We start from the raw sequence: 25,216 nt of genomic DNA on the forward strand, positions 1-25,216 counted from the left end.
ACAAATCTTTCCTGATTAAAACAGCCTTCTGTTAGCCGTTTGCTTTCCGTTTTTAAAAGGGAGGATGCTTAGTGATCCGGGAGCCCGTGTCAGAGGCATTCATCGACCATACGTTCTCGAAGATGGTGTCCAGACCGGATTTCATGACGACACTTACAATATCTGACACTCCTGAAAAGCACCCACGACAAAGTACAACCCCGAACGGTTTGATATATACACTTGTAAGTTCTTGCGTATTATTTGATTTTACTAACCAAATCCTCGCACAGATCAAGAGAGTCTCCGCTGAATATAAGCTACATTTGTTGTATTCAGTGGCAATGTAAGATGATTAGGATTAATTATGTTCCATGTGTGTTTCAGAACCCGATATCAGCATTCCGTTGTGTTTAAAATAACCGACAGAAAAAGTATTTTATTGCACATAATCAGCATTTCTGTATATTATTCTCGATACTCCAGGGGTTACTTTCACTGTCGTTATATTCACCCCTGGAATATTTCATAGAAACACTTAAAATTTAAGGCGAATTTAACTTATCACAGACCTGCAGAGACTTCCTTTGAATGTTACAGCGCCGCTCAACTTCAAAGCCATACAGTCAACAACAGGGTACCGTTCGTTGTTAAATTAAACTTTTGATGTAAATCAAAGGACCAAACATTTGTCTAATATATGGTCACCCACAAAGACTACAATTTTGCTATGAAATATCCCAGGGGTGGATATAATCATAGTTATAGTAACCCCTGAAGTATTGAGGATGGGTTAAAACATCGTTTCTGGGGTGTATGAACTCGAAAATGTGTAGTATGGGGCTCATTGACCATGAAATCAACACATGGTTTGTGAAACACTTAGGTGTTGATAGATTTATTATAGGATAATTGTGCAATTGTTGATTTTAAATTGGTTTTCTGGTTTTTATTATTATTGTGGAAAATATAAAACCTTTAAAAGAGGACAGCAAATGCTTCTTCAAACTCTACAAGATGCGTTTTCGAGTTTTACAAGAATTGACAAGCCATGTGGTTCCTTTAATCACAGTTTCTGTATTCCAATTAGCAATACCAAGTTGTACCTTTATATGACAATTCTAATTGTGTTTCTGAATGAATTCCTGTGTTGTATCTGATCATCTCCGATTAATACATGTATAATATTTCAGGTATACCAATGCCAAAATGGATCGTCATTGCTCGAAATATCACAAGCACGTCATTTCGGAGATCCCAGTGATATCAAAAATGAACTTTCCTACCTCCAAGTCGTAGAGAGTCTTGTGCGGTTTGTGGATTTGATGCACGAGCGACATTGGATACTGAGAGATATTTGTTGTTCGACAACATACCGAACATACTCAGATGGCCGGGTTAGTGTCAGCAATAAGAAAGAGGAATCTGTACTCTGCCCAGTCATATTGAATTCCTAACTTACTTATTGATATTGGATTAAAATACTTAAGTGTTAGCCAACTTTCTTAAGATTCAAGACGACTGCAAGCCAAACATTCATAATCAAAACAACCTATCTACATTGCTTTTACATCAGTCACTAAATAGAGTGTGTAAAACCAATAACTTTCCTAGCAACATCTACAAGCTGTAAATTTAATTGAATACTCCAGGCCATGAAAAAATAACAAACAATTGAAACAAGTTATGCCTTCTGAGAGAGTTAAAAAGACTTAAGAATAGCAGAGGCAAAAATGTCTGCTTTTCAGTATCTTGCGAAATAAAACTTTAACTAACGGTATTCGTTAGGAGATAACTGTCTCCTTCTCGGGATAGTGATGATCTTAAGCTAAACTACTGTCCACTATCTCATTTAATATATATTTTCTTTTTTGTTAATATGTCAAGTAGGCCTACGGGCTGCCAGAGGCGATTGGTTATTTTATTTAATAACTGTATCCCAATTTGGTGAAAAAACGATTTTGTAACACACAAGAGCATGTTGGTTTTATTTGGTACTCAGGATTTATTTCAAGTTTAGATCGACCTCGTGCTAACTGTGCACTTTGATTAGGATCAACAAGGTGGAATGGTATTAAGGATGTACACCCTTAACTAATGTAGCTTATTCTCGTAACTATAGATAAATCAGCCCAGTTTACTTTTATTCAAAAGAAACTTGTACCCATCTAAGCCGTCATATGTTTAGGACTCCTGACAAACTTTTACCTACCAGTTAGAAATTAATTTCAATTTTAACTTTAAACAGGTAATTATGCCTCGTCTAGGGAGGATGATAAAGGACCGCCGGCGGGTTTCAAGGATAGAGGCGTGTATTATAGACAAAGAAATATGTATCAATGACAGACGTAACTGGTAGGTGATTCAGAATGATACACTTATAATGATTTACGTTTCATGTGCCATACACTTATAATGATTTACGTTCCATGTGTCATACACTTATAATGATTTACGTTTCATGTGCCATAACTGCGCAAAAAGTTGATTTGTTACTTTTACTTCAATAATCTATGGATAACAAGAAGGTTTCATGAATTAAGCTGTGGAAATCATTCAAATGCACAGACAAATGCCTGTATGTTTAGATGAACGTATACCTACAGAAATCACTTTACAATTACTAATAACTCTGTAGTAAACATGTTCAATTGTAGATCCACAACGTCGTGGTTTGACCTGCGTATACTGGATTGTACACGTTAGCATGAATATTATGTCACAATTTAAATACTGACGTATATATTTTTTCTTCATTTTATCAAAGTTTTTGTGTAGTAAACAAATAGATTAAAAGATTGAAGACAGAAAATAACCTGACCTTCGTGTTCCCGTTTAGGATGCCTGCAGAGGTGATCAATGGCGGGCAGTTTTCTCAGGCTGGTGATGTTTACATGGTCGCCATGACAATATACGAGTTCTACTGTAACGCAGACTTGAGCAAAGACCCAATGCACAACCGTCTAGCCTCTGTCCCTTTCGCCATGGTGAAGCCAGAACAAGTATGGATTGTTTGTATCATCTCGCAATTCGCGTTTATAAACAATCACATTAAAACATCTTTTTTATATGTAAATGTAATGGATATTTGACAGTTCGTTAAAATGTTTTGGATAATTGCATTTTACTTTGACCTCAGCTCCATGTGCGTTCATGCATTTTTAGTGCTTGCCGACCTATTTGTTTTTATTTCAAAGCTACTTGAGGAGTTGGCCGGTGGAGCGTTTCCTAAAATGCCAGAGTCTTGTCCTCAGTGGTTGTATGTAATAATGAAGAAATGCTGGGATCGAGATTTGACGAAGCGTCCGACAGCTGCTGAAATACTGTACGACATATCAGAAAGGTAAAACATGTTTAGTAATGAGCCTTCTAGTTTATAATGCAACGTATAATTGTATCTGAAATTACAATGTAAGTCATTCTGTGAATCGTTTATTTCTTCATACATGTACCTTTATAATATCGTGATTTTTACAGAAAAGTATTTAAATAACTTACCAGTTTAGTCAACAGGATACATGATTAGTTCGTACTGTTGTAATCTTGGGTGCGTGTTTACTCTCTAGTATTGATATCGCTAATAAGTAATTATGGTTAAATAATACACATATTTATATATTGCGCTGTGTTTGTTGCAGATTGAAATCAAAATACGAACAAACACATGCCAAAAGTAACGGCACTTTTTACAATGATAACACAGGGAGTAGTGATTTTAGTGTTACATACAGAAAGGAGTTGTGCACTTCCAACTGTCAGCCTGCACTTCCTCCGAGACGACACAGCACTGATGAGTCAGCACAACGGAAAGAAAATGACTATCAATCTTGTCCACAAAGGCGAAAAGGTCTTGACAAAAAGGACGGTACAAAATTTAGATCGAAATATCATTCGGGCCTGCGGGGGTCTACCACGCCCCCAAACAGACGGAATCCATCAACCAATGATTTAGTGCCATCTGATCCAGTTTACAGAAACTCAAACGAAGTATCTTCGCCTGGTGGTGGTAGAGATGCAGATAGTGTATTAAGTCCTGTTGTCATGAGAAGAAGGAGAAACGAATTCACACACCAAAACGCCACAAACGGCGGCTATCTAACATGTGTACCTATTACCTCAGATAAAGAAAATGGTTTGCGTCAATATAAGCCAGTCTACAGTGAGTGGGATCGTTCTACTGACAACATATCAGTACCGGAATTTCGTAATAGAATTTCGGGGGAGATCCACCTTTACGACAATCATGTCGATGAGCGTCGCAAACGTTTAGAATCACGTCAACGACGATCGTCAAATTATGATCAAACTTTCTCTATTCAAACCAATACAAACTCCAGGCAAAGTAATTTCATGGATTTAATAGAAGTCGAAAATTCGCGTAATAACAACACTAATGGAGCAGCTGGTTTTTGTTCTAATGAAAATTGTGATAATGGAAGTGTAAAATCACGTGAAAACTGCATGAATGGAACAGGAAGTGATACATCACGTGAAAACTGCATCAATGAAACAGGAAGTGTTGCATCACGTGAAAACTGCACGATTGAAACAGGAAGTGTATCATCACGTGAAAACTGCACATTCGAAACAGGAAGTGTAATATCACGTGACAGCTGCACGACTGAAACAGGGAGTGTATCATCACGTGAAAACTGCACGAACGAAACAGGAAGTGTGGTTTCGTGCGGAAATAGTACAAGTGGGAATGGACCTGGAATTTCATACAATAACAAAGGAAACGGAAGCTGTTTGGATGAAACAGGAAGTGTAAAATCACACGAAAGCTGCACAAATAAAACAGGAAGTGTGGTTTCGTGCGGAAATAGTACGAGAGGGAACGAACATGAAATCTCAGGCTACGAAAACAGCTCGGCGGGTGAAACTTTAAATGTTTTATCAGAAGAAACAGAAAGCATGGTTTCATGCGGAAATAGCACAGATGGAACCAAAAGTGAAATGTTCACTGAGACTGAAAGTGAATTTTCATGTGCAAACGATGTATGTGACTTTAAAGAATGATTTCAGCAGGTGCAATTGCCTGCATATGAAAATAAACGCTGGATCTTGGTCTCTGTTTCATTGTTTGTCATGTTATCACTGCAATATCAATCAAAGCTGAACTAAAGGTCAAGACTGGAATTCACCAGATTCCCAATAAATCATGCCCCTACCTTGCCCTGCCCAACGTAAACGGTCATTTACACTTTGTCAATTTATAAATGTACAACCACTTAAGAGTGAATGGTCTTGTACACTTTTTCAATTTATAACGTACTCAATAAGATAGTTGTAATGTGACAGGCTCAACGGGCCATCGTACTTAAAAGCTGAAAATATATTTTGTGTTTATTCTTTCCATTTGGTCGAGGAGCCTTCTACGAAAAAGATGATGAGTCCACCGATGAAGTTTAATTCGAATGCGATGTTATACATATGCACGTCGATCTCATCAAATTTTGGCGAAATCCGGTGAAAGAAATTTAACATGAATTGTAAATTCCGGAAACAACGAGGCGTTAATCGAAAGTGTGACATACACAGGACCAGTTTCTCATCAAAAATATTATGAGACAACACTTAACGTAAATGCTAAAAGTGAAAGATTGTATAAGGATGTGTAAGAATGGGTTTCACGGCACGGACGTGAAAAGGTTACGGGGTCACCTGTCCGATCACGTAGTTTTTCTTCGGGCACTCCGGTTTCCTCCCACACTAAGACCCCTCTCGCGCTTCGTCCGGGCCAACGAAAGTAACTTTTTTAGTATAATTTGTTTTGCTACGATGTCAAAAAAATATTTAGTTACATGTACGTACACGGTGATAGAGTAACATAAGTGTCCGCGACACTTGTTTCTGCTGTCATTTGATTTTGATTTGATTTAGGCGAAATATTGCATCATGTTTCTTATTTGTGATTCTCTCCCTTGTGATCCGTCCTCATTCGATATTTTTTTTTACTTTTAGGGTTTATTCACAATTGTTTTTTCCATATGTCTATGTGATAATTCTAGATATTACAACGTAATCACCTCACTTACAAAAAGTTATCTTTATTATACTATTTGACCTCGTTAGTTTTTGTGTTACTTAAGTTTTAACTAAAATGGAAATGCTGCATTCACTATTATGTGATATTTCCGTCTTTTTACGGTGTATTCACCTTATTTGAAATGCGCATAATAATACAAATGTATCATATGTGTTCCACAAGGGCGCAACATTTCATTATATAACATAAATTGTATCATTTATTTCGTTTTTTTACATTTATATAGCCCATTCAAGCGACTTATTATAGATGATACATGATAGTTATACATGATGCTTGAATATTAACTATCAAAATTATTCTTGTATTTGGGATTGTCAATTAAACATTATAAAAATGTACATGTACAAAGTTAAAGATGGTCTACCGCCAACAAAATATAAACGATACCCATCATTTGAATAATAAATGATGTTTAATCGTGTATATATGTGTCTAGTTAACACAAAAATACATATAAATAAGTTTATTTTGCTTTTGGTACATGCGCAATCAGTACTTCATTCCACAAATGGAATGGTGCCATAAGTTTTTTACGGGATGCAAATAATTATTTCTAATATTATAAACTTTTTTGTAACTGAAAAAATACGAATTCGTCTGCTCCTGTTTTTGATAGAGAACAAATACCATTTGTCAGCGGTGGAGCATCTAAAAAGACATCAGTGTTATACTCTTAGATATTATAACTTATTCCAGGTAAGCTTTGTTTAACCCCCAAATTATGCATGTGGATATATTTGTAAAAATGTGTACCACGTTTTTCCTAATATAGCTTATATATTGACGAAAGAATCGATGTCCGATATTTGAGAGATTCTAGTATTATTGTCATTTTGAATTATGTGTTAAAGGCCCATAACCTTTCCGGAGCAAAATATAAAGGTTTCTTAAAGAACATTAATGACATCAGAAAATGCATACCGATCACCTAAAATAAGGTTACGACACCAAACATATGCAAGATTTCCTGCGTAATATATGAAAACAGTGGAGAGTCCATTCGCTGTTTTGCCGTCTGGTGCAGTGATAGTCAACTACCGCGCGGTATTTAGGACGACGGTGGGAAACATAATACGACCCGCGTTATGAAAATAAACATTTTATTTATTTTAATCAAATCGTTCAGAAGGTGATGATAAATGTAGTATTAACGGTAAGTTAATAATTTTTAAGACTCTACATAATAATCGATCTTGTTTTACATTCCTATTTTAAAGATTAAAAGCCGTTTCGGAAAGGTAGTGGGCCTTTGATTATTAAAGTTTTGATAAAACGTTTGCCCATTTAATAGAAAATGAATTAATTGTTTTATGGAACGTGGAAGATCTCGCGATTTTTGAAGAAAGATACAAATGAGTTAGCATATTGGCATGGTGTATAGTGAGACAGAAATGAGTTTACAGTCTTACTGTGGCCACTTATTTTCTTAGCCATATGATTTTGATTTACAAAAGTATGTACTTCCTATCAAAATATAAGTTGCAGTTTCTTTCCATCTCTCATCTCTCTCTCTCTCTCTCTCTCAAACAAACAAAAATAACTTACGTGTTCATGAATAAGTATTATTACTTTTAAAAAATGCATATACTAGTATTTTGTACCATATTATGGAAAAGGTGTTTATATAAGTTGTAATAACATGTGTCCAATCTGTTTGTCAGTTATTTATAATAAAATTTGATAATGTTTTAACTTATCTTATTTAAAACGAAATAAAGTGGATGGCAATCATAAAATAATCATAAGTTAGCATCGGTATCGAAAGACTTAAATTAAATTCTCAATTAAATTTTAAATCCATGCACACATAATGAGGCAGTCCTTAAACACCAATAGTAGAACTTGTCTGGCTTAAAATATATGGAATAATATAATTTGTTTTTCATTTCCAATTTTTGAAGGTTGAAGTGAGAAAATTTGTATCAGTTTTTTATCCATAAAATAACACAATTGTCAATATAGGAAATTGGATAATCATTAAGAAGAAAATAAAATTTCAAATACCATTTTTAAAACATATCTTACTTCTATTTGACGACAATGGAGCAATTCGAAGTCAAGAGTCAGGCAGTCAAACTGATCGACTCCATTGATAAGTCGGTCCATTTTCCATATACTCAAGTAACAAAGAAATCCTGAATTGATAGTTAATGACAACCCCTAATGGGTAACCTTTTAAATCAATTTAATGTTATTACGTTGTATGTTAATTAGGTAATATACAGATTACATAATGTCATTACATAATTTGTTTTATAAATATGATTTCACGTTGGTCTTTTATTGTTATGTGCAAAATCGTAATTGATATGGCAATCTGTTAGATGTATGGAAAACTCATTGAATAATACATAATGTCATGCCTAAAGGTTTAACAAATTATTTAGAGGATTTACATTTCATTTTCCTCACATTTGTGAATTATCTCTACATACACCTCACCACAAAGTTGTTTACTATTGTTTTATTGAACTTACATTGCTGTCTGTCTTATTGACTGACTTGCTATGAATAATTCTTTTCTCATCGAGACACATTTCTCAAAATGTCATTTATAGTTCTTGAACATGCAGAAATATTACCTATATTGCTTGTTCATAATATGATTTTTATGAAAACTGTATTTGAGTTTTGTTATGAATATTTCATTTAAATAAAGACGATATATTGCAATGGATGTTTCATGATTACGTCTTTGACTGTGAGTACATTTTTGTCAGTTATTTCTTTACATCACATAAACTACCCGATATGCATCCCGTGACTTCGCCCATATAAGAGTGTTGCATACTAATGTCACTCTTATAATATAAACTGGATCTGTACCGGGCAATTATGATGTCAGAAACAACGAACTCACGTAATAAAACAAAGACATGAAGTCGGAATTTGAAGACGACGGGATAAACAGACTGCTTCCGTTAATCAATTTTAAAGCAGCATTCCCATCTATGTACAATGCATTTGCAATCCATCCGTTTTCCATGTACTCCTCTTAATGCGCCGCTAACTAGTCCACAAGCATATGGCAAGCATGTTATTAAGGACAGTGGTTTTGGAGGAGATTTTTTTGGTAAGATCCGGTACTGATGCAAATGCATAACATGAGAGTTTATTGTTATTTTTTAAATAAAAATAATAACACTTTGAAAATTAAATCTATGGAATGCAGTAAAATATCCATCAAGCGAACATGAACACAAGGAATCATGACGTCACATCACGTCAACAAATGGCGCGAAATCATAGGATTCGCATACGCGCCCCAGGCCTTGCATGGACACAGAGAAATCAGAATCTTTGAGTTCTGTTTAAATTAAAAGTTGCATTATGCTACACAATTATTATATCATATACTTCTATAAAGTACGTCCTTTTATTTCTTAATTATGTCTTATATGTGGAAGTAGGGTATTTTTGTATATACATGTGTGCAAGGAAATAGGCCTATGCGAGTGTAAGTGTCGAGAGTGCAGTGAGTGATTCCGTGTGTGATTGGTTATATATATCTATATGTTGAATGGAAGGGATGTATCAGTGTCTGAAAGCCTATAATTACATATATAATTACCTCGTTTTATGTTATTGTTTGCGTGTAAATTGATTAGACTCCGCTGGGACTTGTCGTCTGTCACTGGTGTCGTCCATGTTGTTTACTGTACGTGTACATGGGTGGAATGAAAGCTGCGTGCTGATTGGTCGAGTGATAGACTGTCTGGCATTGGCTATCGTATTTACTATAATACGGTAGCGCACGTGTGTTCGGCAGGCAGACGAGTAGCTCGCGCTGTGTCTGTCTCGTCGTGAGGTGGCTGTCATATAGTACAGGTGGGTGTCTGATGTGGTGTCATGTATGTTTGTCTATAAAACTATGTTTGTCTTGGGCGAAGCCAGGTAGCTGACCCACTGTGTTATATATTGTATGGTCTATCTGTGTCCAGCGGGGCATTGTTATTATCTATGAATAAAAGTTGAGAAACTTATACGTGCATTGTTTATTTATGTTTCACATGGAAACCCAGGCTAGAACCTGGGTAGACGAGGTCACTCCTCCTACAAATGGTGCCGTGATAGAAGTCTGGGCAACCTCCATGTGTTTCACACGTGTTTGTGTGTTGCATTTTATTCGTTTCATGTCTTGTCTCGTAACATACGTGGGTACTTTGGACTGGAATAATTAGTAGCTGAATAGCTGTATAAAACGTTGGTAGCTGAAAAGCTGTATATATTTAATATGCAGTACGGAAGTACTAACCCTTCTCAAGCGCCAGAAACCATTGGTGTTGGCGCTATAGGAGATTTCAGAAAAGATGTCGTGACGTCACAGAAAGTTTACATCCGGGTCCTCAAAGGTACAAACACTGTATGTCGACTAATGAAAACAATAACAGATACGTACAGCCCTGCTACGCAATCGATACTGTGGCAAAAGTATACACTTTCATACTTGCAAATTCTGATTTTAAAATGGTTTCTTATTGTTTAAGAGGCTACAGACATTTATATTTTGATATTTACAATTGTTTATTGCTAAATATATTTCTGTAGATTTAGTGTTGAAGCCAGCTTGCGAAGCGGTGCCGGGTCGTCACATCACACGTACCCGTTTTTTGTTCACACGTAGAAATCCATCTTGTGAAAAAGTTATGAAAGGATAATTGATTTTATTGTGTCATGTTTCTGTTGTACATGAAAAAGCTGCTCACAACACTATATAACATAACGAAAGGTGGACCATATCTGGCCAGACCACGGCCGCTCGTGCATGGCTTCGTCGCTGGTAGATCACCGCAGGCCACAGCATTGTTTGGAAATATAAATCATATTATTATTCTCTTTATTGCCTCCAAATTTGAAGATTACAAAAGCATGAATAATAAACACAAATATACAAAGCATTTTTAAATATAAGAGTAATACAAAGTAAACATTACATTAATAAATAGTTATTTGTTCAATAATATAAGTACAAGTATAAGTACTAGTATATACAAAATATCTTATAAATATTCATTTATATGTTAAATATAGGATGGCATAACAAAGTGTGCAACCCGATGCTTTTTATTAACTTAATTATTATTCATTACCCATTATTCTTTTGTTATATTAGATTTATAACAAAATTATACAACTAACAGTAGGGGTGGGCAGAGCCCTACAAGTACCAGCAAGGCGTTACGGTCTCGCACATCTATTCTATAGTTTTAAGGATACAGCATGTAATTCACATTAAAGTGTTATACTTTAAAAATATATCAACTCCTCTTTTTTCAATTAATACATGATTAAGCATAATATGATTTACACATCTTGTACACATAGACAACAGATTTTATTCTGAAATCATTCAGTTCTTCTTCACTAATAGTGAAGGAAACATTCCCTCCAATCAATATATGAAATATCTGTACATCTGAAAGCGAGTGTAAATATACACTAAACAATATATCACTGATATTAATTATGCAACACCAAAGTTGGTCTCTCAACTCAGAGGTATATGAACATTGTAGAACTAAATGTGTCATAGGGTCCGTGTACAGAAACCCACATTTATGACATAATTTCCATCGTATTCAAACTACGTATAGTTATAACTATTTTCATTATATAATGTATTATTTCTCTGTATTTGAGGGAACAAAAGCGCTAGCTTCCATAAAATATAAGGTTTAAGTTCGTTATGTAATTCACGAAATCTTCTAAAGTCTGTATCAATTTTCATATGTTCATTAAAATTATGCTCCTCAAATTTCATAACAGCATTGTAGACTATTTTTTTTCCAAACAACATTCTTTCTAAAAGTTCCGGTTTCAAAAAATGTTTTTAACTCTTTATATAATGAGTACTTGTTCAATATTTCTACTATGTCAGGAATAAATCCCTTTTGGTATGTTCTACCTAGACGAAAAAGAAGGAGTCTAGTAGTAAAAACTTTAAAAACAAGAGATGTTGGTTTCATTCTACATAATCTTCCAAAAAATAACAATTTTCTGGTGTCTATATACGCTTCAATAGAGGTCCAACCAAGTAATGATGTGCACATATCCGTTCTGGTCCTCTTTTCGAATCCCTGTATCGATTTAACAATAAAGTGTTGTGCTCTCTCTAACATTGTAATTTCCGTTCTTGTGAGTTGCCAAAGCTCGCAACCGTATAAAGCAGATGGATAAACCTTAATTTTGATAATTTTTGCAACAGTTAAGGGGTTAAGGGCACATGGATGAGCACCAGAGCGGACAATGGACATTGTACCTGACCTTAATTTTTTACAAGCATTCGATGTTCTATCAAAATAATTTTGTTTGGAATTTAATAATATACCAACATGTGTAATTTCTTCAGTCTGTGGCATAATACAATTATAAAGATAAGCATTATTATACACAGTACAAGTTCTTATCCTTTGATTTGTAAAAGTTACAATTTTGCTTTTTACGGCAGAAAATGAAAAACGCCATTTTCTACTATAATCTTCACAGATTAAAATCATTTTCTGAAGGCTTTTAAAACTGGTGCTAACTAAACAGATATCATCTGCTTGTGTGGGAACATTAACATTCAAATCTACAATCACTGCACCTAGACCAGAATTTTCTATTTTATTTAATAAATCATTAATAAAAACTAAATACATTTTGGCAGACAATGCCCCTCCCTGTAATATTCCACGTTCCATTTTGAGCATGGGAGACTTTAATCCATTATATAAAACACAACTTTCAACATTTGTATACATACATTTTAGTAAAATTCACATTTTTGAATTAAGACCCAATTCATAAAGTTTGTATAGTAATCCAGCATGCCACACGGTGTCAAATGCTTTATTACTGTCTAAAAATGCAACATGAACAATTGAACCATATTCGATATTGTGATTAATGCACTCTTGTAAACTAAATGACGTACATAAACTACACAAGTTCTTTTGATAAGCAGACTGCTGTTGATTCGGAAACAAGTTAGAATTAAGAACTGTTTTAATTCTTTCCGATAGAATAATTTCAAACAATTTGAAAAATACAGGTAGCAATGTGATTCCCCTGTAACTATTTGGGTCATCTTTCTTTTTACCTTGACCTTTGTACAATGTTATAATAATACCTTTTTTCCAATCTTTTGGAATATATTCGTTTTTTTATAACACAGTTGAACAATCTAGCTATATAATCAAAAAGTAACGTACCACCATATTTGATGTGCTCATATACTAAGCCATTCCATCCTCCTGCTTTCTTAGATTTCAATTTTTTACACAATAAAACAATCTCCGAAGTGCTAACACATTCATTCAGATATATATCCTCCTCGTTACGGACTAGTGCTTCAATTTCAGCCACACGATTGGTTATTTCTGCATGAAAATTACTTTTAAATTCTTTATTCGGTGCATCTCGGAATAGATTTTCGAAATGAGATGCCCATGCTTTAACAATGCTATTGGGGTCACGTAAAACAATATTATTGTATTTCATTTCAGTCTGAAGTACTTGATTTTTAAAAAGATTTCCCTCTGTATAACTGCCAAAACAAATTTTGATCGATTTCACTAGATTTATCTATTTCATTAAATTGATCAGACATATACTTATTGAATGCCTCACGGAGGTTTCTTCTGAAGGAGGTTTTACTTTCTTTATATTCAAGAAAACTTTTAGATAAATTTCTAGGTTTTCCATCTTTTATCCAAACTTGTCTTTTTGATTGGACATTTTTATGCAATTCTGATAATGCAGTAGACCAGTATGGTTTTAGATACCTTTTGTACTTAATTGTCGGTAAGGTTGAGTTAGAAGATTGTAAAATGGCAGAAACAATATCTCTGTTCAACTGATCTATAGCTTCATTAGATATTTGATCATTTGGCAATTTTATCAATCTTAATTCATTTTCTAGCTCCAATCTATATTTATTAATATCACCGTTTACAATTGATTTTTTCCAGTTATATTTTACAAACTTAGATGTATTGCACCGCTTTAACAGTGGCGAGACCTTCATGGAACATACAATAGGTCGGTGCTCAGACATATTTATAGCCTCTTCATCTAGAACTTCACACGATTCAACAAGGTCAAACTTATTAGACTGAACAATAATATGATCAATACAAGTACAATTACCAGTCTGGGGCCAAAAGGTATGAACAGGTCCCTTACAATCTGATTGTACATTTACAGATATTAGGTTCATTCTATCTAAAAATAACTGGAATGCAGTGGATCTCTGGTCAACTTTAAAGTTATAACGAGGACCCTTTATTTTTACATTTAAGTCACCTAAAATCACTACTGGTCCCCTTTCGGAGTAAACAGAAATAAGCGATTCCAGTTGATCAATATGGTCAAAAAAATAGTTCAATTGGCCTCGAGGAGGCTGGCATATACGCCAAAAAACAATATATGTGGTTCCCATTTTGGGTTTGAATTTCACATCCAATAATTCTAGGGCTATCCACAGGGATCTCTTGAACAATCAATGATTTTTGTCTGAACAAGATACCAACCCCACCTCTGATACTACATTTATAACGGAGTGGGTCAATTTCGTAGACTGGTTTTGCTATATGTGAGTAACCACAACCTTCAAAAGTATCAAAGAAAGACATACTATACTCTCTCAACCAGTGTTCAGAAATACCACATATATCAATGTCATGTGTATTTAGGCAATTAAGAAGATATGGCGTACCGGCCATTATCCCCTCAATATTCCAGCACATAATGTTCAGATTTTCAGTTATGTCCATTTTCAGTTAAAAACACCTCGCGGGGTAACCACGGACGCACGTATATACCGTCTGGCCAGAAGGAACGGTTACCTACCAGACAGTCGCCGTCGTCAATCACGTTAAGTTGTGCAGATGCTGTTCGTTTGTAGTCTCTTTCAAAATATCGAAGACAGGTAACTTTTACATTTTTCCGTTCGAGATACTGTCTCATCAGTTTCTCAGACGAAGTGACTTTGTTGATTCCATGCACATAAAATCTTTGAACCTTCCGCCGAGTTACAGGCTTAAAACCACAAAATTCTCCATACTGCATGTTACACACCGACGAAGGACAGTGGACTTGAATAGGTTTAGGTTTTTCGTCTGGGATCACTTTAGTCTTGGAAGCTGTAGATTTTCCTTGAGAATGGCCTTGTAGGCATGAAGAATAGTGAGCTTGTATGGGTTTTGGCTCCTCGTTTGTCCGCTTGTTTGTCGTTTCTTCAGTCTCGCTTTCCGTCTCGTCGTTATTTGTGTTGTGTAACACCTGGAATCTATTCGATAGGTTTAATGTCGGTTTAGTAGATACAGTTTCATTCGATTTCTCTTGTGTTGTAGATGTACGTTTAACGTCTCTGTAGTTCTTAAGAATCATCTTTTTGAGATCAGTTTGCTGTTTTTGTAAAGTTGACGTGGATGATTTTAGCTTTTCCATTTCTTCGTCAAGGTCTTTGTACTCCGTTTCACGTTGCTTCATTTTCTGATTTGTTAGCCTTATTTGGTATTTGAGACTTGCCACACCGTTTTGTTGTTCGTTATCGTATCTTTGTGCAACGTTTAGACAGTCTGATATCTTCTCCTTAGTTTCAGAAATGCCCGACTTTACCACATTAAGTTTCTTCTCGGTATTGACACTGAGTTTCTGTATTGCACTGCTTTGTTCATTAATGTCTTCTTTATTGTTATTAACGTTTATCTCAAGCTTATTGTTTTCCTTGATTAATTTCTCGATTTTCTGATGTGTTTCAGTTTCCACTTCTTCTAGTTTTTGTTTAACAGTTTCATTTTCTTTCACACAGTTTTCTAGTTGGTGTTTTAATGTCTTTATTTCAGCCTGAAACTTTTTGGCTCTTGTTTGTGCACTTTCTTTTTCTTTCATGATTTTGTTCATTGTGTTTTTGAGTTCATCTATCTGTTCCGTGTAAGCACTTTTCATCGAAAGAATCTCACGTTGAATGATTGTCACTGTTTCAGTCAATATCTGTACCCCCGCTACATCGTCGGGTTGTGATTGTAATTTTGAATTGGTGCCGATCACACTACCCGAACGTTGCTTCTTTGTCGGTACGACTTCCGCAATGTCATCAGAATATTCGCCATTACATGCAAGTAACAGGGTAAAACAATCTTTTGACAGTTTTTTCTGTAATGACGCTGGAACCACTTGGCCCAACTTTCGCGTTTCGATCCGTCGTCTTAAATAGCCGTCTTTCACGGGAAAGTCATCGCGTAAAACGGCTTTTTGATAAAGATCAGTCCTGATCATTTCTAGATCTGGGATATTGTCTCTAGTCATTTTTCGGATGTGGTCAATTACAATTGACCTTGGTTGATTTTTAATGTTTTCCAGTTCTGCTATATAATTGTCGACTGCACTTGTATTCTGAACACTATTCCCGGTATGAAAAGTCGCCTGGGTGTCGCCCCATTCAAAGTCATCATTTTCACGGACGGCACTATCACCTTGACCATTTTGCCATGGACTAAGTGTGTCCGGTAATGCCACATTAGTCAGGGTCGTATAATTAGGTATATCATCATTGTCGCTAACATGTTCTGATAAATTGGTATTTTCCTCGTTCATAATTGACGTAAAACTCGACATTGCCACTAAATATCAATTTCATTAATTGTCTTCTACCGAACAAAAAGTTAGTGTGTTCCTATTTTATGACGTTCAAGTTGTTCCGCGTGGGTCAATATTTGTTTACATTATATCATTTAAAAACGCGACGTTTTTTGTAGACTATATTTAATCGGTTCATTTAATTGTTTTTCCTCTCGCTAGTTTCAAAGTTTACAACAATATATCACTCTGGATATCACCATTTAATAACGTGTGATGTTTCCGATTTAGCAGTAACGCTTGCACTCCGTGCGCCTGACTATAACACGGTCACTTTATAGTACTGTTCGTGTGCTCTATATAGACTCGGTAGAGCGTGACGAATTTTCGGTTGTGTGTTCGATGAGTGTGAAGTCACAGGTGAAGTATATATATATTACATAGCATTATATACTCAATCGACAACCAAAATAAATATTCCAATAACCGCAATAATACACGAAGAATATCACCTTTTCATGGTCTTCTCAGCTCATCAACGAAACATCCACAAATTATAACAGTTCTTATAAGCATCCAAACCAGTAAAACAGTCACATTTTGGATTTTCTACAGAGCATCGAGCATACACTCCATATGCACTGACGCCATTTTTTCAAACCAAATCAGGGAAACGGTACATTAATATGTCCAGCGGGGCATTGTTATTATCTATGAATAAAAGTTGAGAAACTTATACGTGCATTGTTTATTTATGTTTCACATGGAAACCCAGGCTAGAACCTGGGTAGACGAGGTCACTCCTCCTACAAATGGTGCCGTGATAGAAGTCTGGGCAACCTCCATGTGTTTCACACGTGTTTGTGTGTTGCATTTTATTCGTTTCATGTCTTGTCTCGTAACATACGTGGGTACTTTGGACTGGAATAATTAGTAGCTGAATAGCTGTATAAAACGTTGGTAGCTGAAAAGCTGTATATATTTAATATGCAGTACGGAAGTACTAACCCTTCTCAAGCGCCAGAAACCATTGGTGTTGGCGCTATAGGAGATTTCAGAAAAGATGTCGTGACGTCACAGAAAGTTTACATCCGGGTCCTCAAAGGTACAAACACTGTATGTCGACTAATGAAAACAATAACAGATACGTACAGCCCTGCTACGCAATCGATACTGTGGCAAAAGTATACACTTTCATACTTGCAAATTCTGATTTTAAAATGGTTTCTTATTGTTTAAGAGGCTACAGACATTTATATTTTGATATTTACAATTGTTTATTGCTAAATATATTTCTGTAGATTTAGTGTTGAAGCCAGCTTGCGAAGCGGTGCCGGGTCGTCACATCACACGTACCCGTTTTTTGTTCACACGTAGAAATCCATCTTGTGAAAAAGTTATGAAAGGATAATTGATTTTATTGTGTCATGTTTCTGTTGTACATGAAAAAGCTGCTCACAACACTATATAACATAACGAAAGGTGGACCATATCTGGCCAGACCACGGCCGCTCGTGCATGGCTTCGTCGCTGGTAGATCACCGCAGGCCACAGCATTGTTTGGAAAATAAATCATATTAATAATTACCAACACTTTTATCTCAATAAGGACTTGTTTAAGATATATATTTTGTTATTTAATATGTACATGTTGTTTTAATGGAATGCTCTTGTATCGTAACAAAATGACGAATAGTAATTAAACTACTGTGTTACACGAACACGTATGGCTGCCGATCTCGAAAATTAATATGTTGAAATCAAGGACGTATATGAGAAGGATAAGTCACACTGGGTTTTGGGGAAGTCCAAGGCAGGCGCTTTTGTGTTTGTGCACTGACCGTGACGTTGGGCGACGACTGATTTTCCTTTGATATCCGCCGGCGCAGCCTTTGATGTAGCTTGCGGGTGCGAGGGTTACCGTCTTACTTTCTGAAGCGGGGCCGTCATTTCATGAGCTGTCGATTATTTTTAACGAAAATTTAAGACATATCCTCTAAATATTCCGTCTTTAAAGCAAGTAATATACGTCGTGAAATTTAATAAACTTTACAATGGTGTTTCGTTTGACTCGATAAGACAAGTATTTGTTGAGAAAAACGGTTTTTATTCCCGGTTCATAGGCGTCTCGCGTGGTGTTTAGTAATGTAAAGAGACAGTCACGAATCCTTCTCACTTATAAATCCTTGGTCAAATATAAATTTCAGTTTTAATGCTGCAGATTTCATTTTTAATATTTCATTTTCAGCCGCTTTTATCCCATAGACTGCTATGTTAAGTCTCAAATTGAAGTGATATTACTTTTAGAAAATTTGAATACATATTAGTTAGACTTCATTTAAATTGATATAAATTAATGAATAATAAATTGATAAAACTGTAAATGCCGACCAGGATACATTGCGCACGGCTTCGAGAATCATAAATACTCTAGTTTTGTTTAAAAATGTGATAAAATGAACCTACAAACTGACTCATTTGTATGTTATAAACTAATTCCCAAAATTGATGACAAAAAAATTAACCAGAATACGTATTTTTTTGACACTGAAAATGGACGAAATTCGGTTTCTCGGCTGTACTGTAATGGCTGCCGTGGGCTTGGGGTAATCTACGAAAGCAAATGTTTAATTTTGCACTAATCATACATTGTAAGGTGTTTTATCAAGCAACACTTCGAAAACAGTAATAACTTATAATAATATTTTAGGGGACTTTGAATTTAATTTGTAATTTCAAGATGATATTTGCAATATGTCTGTCAATGTTATACATAATGGCGACCGTGTTTTCTCGTAGCGGTCGAAAACGGAGTATAAAAAGAGTAAAATATATGAATACCATATGTTTAAATTGTATATTATTGTAAAATATTTTTATTTACACTTTTTGAAACTATAATAACGCAATAGTTCTCGGTTTGCCGTACTATTTATTACAATAAAATGTAAACAAACATCGTAAGCGGCTGTGTTCCCACCATGTTAATGTGTACAGATATACGGAGTTGTACCTTTGAGCGCCCGGATGTACCTTTGTGTGACGTCATCGCCATCTTTTCTGAAATCTCCTATAAAACCCGGCATTGACTTACTCGACAGGTGTTACTGATAGCGGAAGACATTCTAACTATAGAAATGGTAATAATACGTTCCCTGTTATTAATGAGGGTGGTATGTTGGCTACAAGTGGTGTTGGTCGTGGGCATGCCCAATCGGATCACCGTCATTTTCTCCGAAACTAGACTCGGACCTAAGTAGTAACCATTTTGAACTACTTTCGGTAAAAAATGGCGGCGCCCATGGTAACACGCTTCAACGTAATCAGTTGGCTATGAGAGGTATTTATTCCTCGACTGCATCTATATCTACTGTACATGGGTTATAGATGTTGGTTTCTTCGATTTTGTATATAAATTACAACTAGGATTTTGATTAATTGCCTCATTTTTGATAATGATTCAGTCGCTCGCTTTTGGGCGGTGTACGGTCAAACAGCAGGCCTTGATTCAAAAGTCCCAGTGAAAAAAGTTCCGTTATTTGGAGTCATCAATTTACAATAATTACACACAATGGTACTACTTTTATTAAAATTCAAGAAACATATTACGACTTTTTGTTTATTCATTTTTCAACAGTTTACGTTCAATAACAACGAACTCATGTAAAGTTATACTAAATGTCTAGAATTATCTAGACATTTAGTTTTATCTAGCGGTAGAATGATAATTAAGCATATTGGAGGGGATCCAGTGAACAAGTTAATCAAATTAATCACAGTCTCTTTAAGAATTTACCCTAGGAGTAATGGAAGAGAAAATATGCTATAAAACGTTTTTTCATTACGTATCCCTACTTTGAAAATAGTGTCCGATAGTTGTAATGTCTTAAAATTCCTTGTAATTTAACGAAGATGAATTATTGTAAAATAAGAAAAAAAAAATGTTAAATCCTAAATGCAATTGATCTTCTGAACCATCAATTGCAACATATATAGATAACCTTTTTGATTTAAGGAGAGGCCGGTATGTTTTTTGTTTTGTTTTTTTTTGTGTGGTTTTTTTTTTTTTTTTTTTGTTTTTGTTTTTTCTAACACAAGTCCGTTCTGCCACGCGTCCCGCTCTTGAAAGTTACTGTACGTCGCTATATTGTTCAATTTAACGACTAACGACTTTTATTTTCGTCTCATTCCCCCTTTCTTTGACTTATTTAAATGATGAAAATGGTTCCATAATGTTACTTTCTGGGAAAATGTTAAACGTGATTGCAATGTACATGTATATACTCTTTAACATCATAAACGTTTACGTATTTCAAGATTATGCTCTTTTTCGCAATTTTTAAAATTCGCTACATTTCGTTTTTCAATATCATTTTCCGTGTCTCTTATATATTAGCAAGTTTACTACAAAGTATTTTGTCTTATTTTGAGTACCGTGTACGCATAAATTCCAGATACATGATCTGTTCTCGGACTATCGGACCTTTGGACTAATGGGCCTTAGGACTAACTGGCCTTCGGACTATTGGGCCGTAGGGATATGAGAGACAGGTATATTTCTAGATTTAATATGATTTAGTCACACTAAGTTAAAACTAAACACGAAGTGGTAATCAATTAGCGTCTTTATGATACTTTAATGCTAGGAATGCGGTAAATATGGCTACTTCAAACAGCGATATCGGACTCAAAATGTGTTTTTAATGGACATCATCAATTTTGTTAAAAGTGAATGTCTTGTAACATGTAATTGTTTTATCTTTACGTATTCTTAAAATGATGATTAAGGATATCATTCAAAAGGTTATGCATATTCTATGAACTTCTTTAAAACCATGATTACAAACTAATGAAATTAGCGGTATATTAATAGCTGCAGTATAAGTAAATTTGTTTGTACATGTATGATTATAATAGCTGATAAGTAAAATCAGAAGAGGAGTTTGTAATAATTACGGTAATGTATCCTTGATTGTATATATATTCACGTGTGTATATATAAACATTGTATTTATATCTCATTTTCTGTATCTCTTATTCGAGGAATAAAAGTTTTAACTATGGAGAAATATTTTTTTAATGATATATTAATTGGACTGATAATGCCACGCTACCGGAATCACAGATGAAGCATGTAAACAAATTAGATCGATCGTCTATATCGTTTTCATATGAAAAAAATGTATCTTATCTGGTCTTCAAGTTGGAACAGTCACCACACAAATAAATGGATATTTTGGTACAAATGTGTTTTAAGATGCTCCATCGCCGAGAGAGAATAAACGATACTCATCATTTGAAAAAAAAAGGTGTTTACTCATGTAAATGTATGTCTTATTAACACAAATATATGTAAAATAGTATATTTTGCTAAATGGTGCATGCGCGATCAGTACTTTATTTCATATAGGACATAGTGCTATGGACTTTTTTGGAAAGTAATTAATTATTTTTGACATGTTTTATTTTGAAGTAAAATAAGAAGCTCAAACTTTTCAATGACGGTAATGGTGTAAAGTAAGTAACTTTTGAAACTGAAAAAAGGCCTGATTCGTCTGCTCCTGTTTTTTTAATACTATAGAAAAAAAAATACCATTGGTCAGCGGTTTTGATGGTTTAAATAACGCACGAACTGAGGTACAATTTGTGAACATTCTTCAAAGAAGAATAATGTATTAAGTCATATATTCCATTCATAAAAGGTTACCGTTGGATAAATTTTCTAAAACATTTCATAGTTTCTTGTTCGAGCATTCATGTTCATTCCAATAAATATATCTCATACGTCTTGTAAAATACAACTTTAGATAGTAAAAATCAGGGAGTTTGTTTTAAGTTCTTCTTTGTGGTACATATAGAGCTTTGAAGCAGACAAAAATAACGCTGTATGTTTCACAAGGGAGGTAACCCTCTATGATATAGTCCTGCAGGTAGTGGTAATTTGGCCATTGTCCGGCGGATCACAAAATACATCATTTTCATGTGTATTCATACAGTTAGGTCCGAGCCTATCTTCGAAGAAGTGGGCGAGGTGTTCCGATTGGGGCGTGCCATGTTGTCTCGGGCGGGTGTTACTATTCCGACTTATGGAGGTCAAAGTTCACATGAGGCCCCGATTAGGCATACTATTAGTGCGAGTACTACACACGTGGGTTCACAGCCGCTATTAACGCCTAGTATGTTAAAACAGGTTTCTTTTGCGGAAGGTTTAAAACCTGAAATGTATTCTACACCAATTTCAAGTAGTTATAGTGCTACAAATAATGATTATCAGGGTAGTAGCCAGTTATTTTCTGATCACCATACAGCTAGTTGTCCTACATTTGCCTTGACAATGTCCACTACAGGTTATACACCTATTTATTCAAATGCTAGTTTTAACAACCCTACCAGAAGCACTGGTGCTGAGGTGACATTTTCAGCCTTAACAGATAGGGCTTTCCCTGTAAATCGTCCTACATCAATTCCTAGTACCATTGCTCAGTCTCAGTCATTTTCATTGAGAAGGAAAGAGAAAGAGCCCCAGACATTTGATGGCTCTACAAGTTTTCGTGATTTCTTGATTCATTTCGAGCAGATTTCTGCATGGAATTGTTGGTCAGATTTAGAGAAAGCACAGCAGATTACAATGTGTCTACGAGGTGCTGCCCAGAGAATTTTGTCAGAGTTACAGGCTAGTGACATGACTAATTCTGAGGCAGTAAAGTTAGTCCTTTGTAAAAGGTTTGATCCCCCAGGGAGGGAGGCGGCCTACAAGTCAGAATTTCGAAACAGGAAAAGGAGAGATGGGGAAAGTTTAGAGAGTTTTGGGGAAATTATCAGATTAGCAGCCCGGAAAGCATACCCTAATAAACAAACAGATTTGTTGGAGGGTGATCTAGTGGATCAATTTATATATGGTTTGAATGACTGTGAGTTAGGCAGACATGTTCAATTTTCTCACCCCGCTACACTTGACCAAGCAGTAAGTGCTGCCATAGAATTTGAGTCTTTCAAGGCTAGGCAATTTGAACAAATTCCTGTTAGGAAACCAAGGGATTTAAATCCAGAGGCACCCGTTTTTGTTCAGGCAGTTCAAAAAGAGCCCAGTGCAGTAGATGGTACATCTGAGTCCGAACTGGGTACATTAATTTTGGAGCAATTTCAAAAGTTAAACAAAAAGTTAGATTCAAGAAAGAAAAAAAAATTAACAATAAAATCAGTGAGAGGTTACCTCTTTCTCAGAGAAAATGCTTCGCTTGTGGGGAATTGGGACATCTCTCATATGACTGTCCAGCAAAGAAAGACTCAAAATCAGGTCAGGGAAACTAGACAGAGCTGGTCTCGGGGCCAGAGAATCAGCTCCCAAATGTGAAGGGCCCATCGTTGTGTTAAACACTGTTCAACCCAGCTTGTTTGCAAGTGTGGGGATAGGTGGGCCTCTAGCATGCTGGGATAAAGGGCTACCAAGTTTGTTCAAATGAATGACCTTGACCTTCATTCAAGGTCACAGGGGTCAAAAAGGCTTAAATCTTCAAACGACTTCTTCTCAAGAACCAGAAGGCCCTGGGTATTGATATTAGGCATGTAGCATGCTGGGATGAAGGACTACCAAGTTTGTTCAAATGAATGACCTTGACCTTCATTTAAGGTCACAGGGGTCAAATAGGCTAAAATCCTTTAAACAACTTCTTGTGAATAACTAAGAGGCCTAGAGACCTGATATTGGGCCCCTGACATGCTGGGATGAAGGGCTATTAAGTTTGGTCAAATCAATGACCTTGATCTTTATTCAAGGTCACAGGGGTCAAAAATGCTAAAATCTTTAAACGACTTCTTCTCAATAACCAGAAGGCCCAGGGTACTGATATTGAGCATGTAGCATGCTGGGATGACCGGCTACCAAGTTTGTTGAAATGAATGACCTTGACCTTCATTCAAGGTCAAAGGGATCGAATAGACTAAAATCTTTAAACAACTTCTTCTCAAGAACCGGAAGGCCCAGGGTAATGATATTGAGCATGTAGCATGCTGGGATGAAGGGCTACTAAATTGTTCAAATGGATGACCTTGACCTTCATTCAAGGTTACACGGGTCAAATAGGCTAAAATATTTACACAGCTTCTTGTGAATAACTAAGAGGCCTAGAGACCTGATATTGGGCCCCTGGCATGCTGGTATGAAGGGCTACCAAAATTGTTCAAATGAATGACCTTGACGTTCATTTAAGGTCACAGAGGTCAAAACAGCTAAAATCTTTAAACAACTTCTTCTCAATAACCAATGTGCCCAGGGTACTGATATTGGGCATGTATCATGCTGGGATGAAGGGCTACCTAGTTTGTTCAAATGAATGACCTTGACCCTCATTCAAGGTCACAGGGGTCAAATAGGCTAAAATCTTGAAATAACTTTGTTTGTGTATAACTAAGAGCCCTAGAGACCTGATATTGGGGTTGTGACATGCTGGGATGAAGGTTACCATATTTGTTTTAAAATAAATGACCTTGATCTTCATTCAGGATCACAGGGGTCAAAATGGCTTAAATATTTAAATGACTATGTTGTATTGTGCTAATAGTCAGATGACCGTTAAGGCCCATGGACCTCTTGTTATAGTGCTATATCACTGAAGCATGCCG

General features: G+C 35.6%; 1 protein-coding gene across 4 annotated transcripts in view; it reads left to right on the forward strand.

Moving 5' to 3' along the window:
• LOC138315619 (ATP-dependent RNA helicase DDX1-like) overlaps positions 1-25,216 on the forward strand; it is a 293,511-nt gene that overhangs the window by 21,406 nt on the left and 246,889 nt on the right. For 3 of the 4 annotated variants that reach the window (XM_069256768.1, XM_069256769.1, XM_069256770.1), the window contains 6 exons: positions 60-224; positions 1,173-1,376; positions 2,228-2,334; positions 2,819-2,981; positions 3,177-3,322; positions 3,618-7,547. The exons of the other annotated variant lie outside the window; for it this stretch is intronic. In XM_069256768.1, coding sequence (XP_069112869.1) covers positions 60-224; positions 1,173-1,376; positions 2,228-2,334; positions 2,819-2,981; positions 3,177-3,322; positions 3,618-4,998 — 2,166 coding nt within the window. In that variant the 3' untranslated portion in view covers positions 4,999-7,547. Of the gene's footprint in view, positions 1-59; positions 225-1,172; positions 1,377-2,227; positions 2,335-2,818; positions 2,982-3,176; positions 3,323-3,617; positions 7,548-25,216 lie in introns of those variants that run through there. 4 annotated transcript variants of the gene reach the window in all.

This window comes from Argopecten irradians, chromosome 2 (assembly GCF_041381155.1).
Source record: "Argopecten irradians isolate NY chromosome 2, Ai_NY, whole genome shotgun sequence".
Taxonomy (NCBI): Eukaryota; Metazoa; Mollusca; class Bivalvia; order Pectinida; family Pectinidae; genus Argopecten; species Argopecten irradians.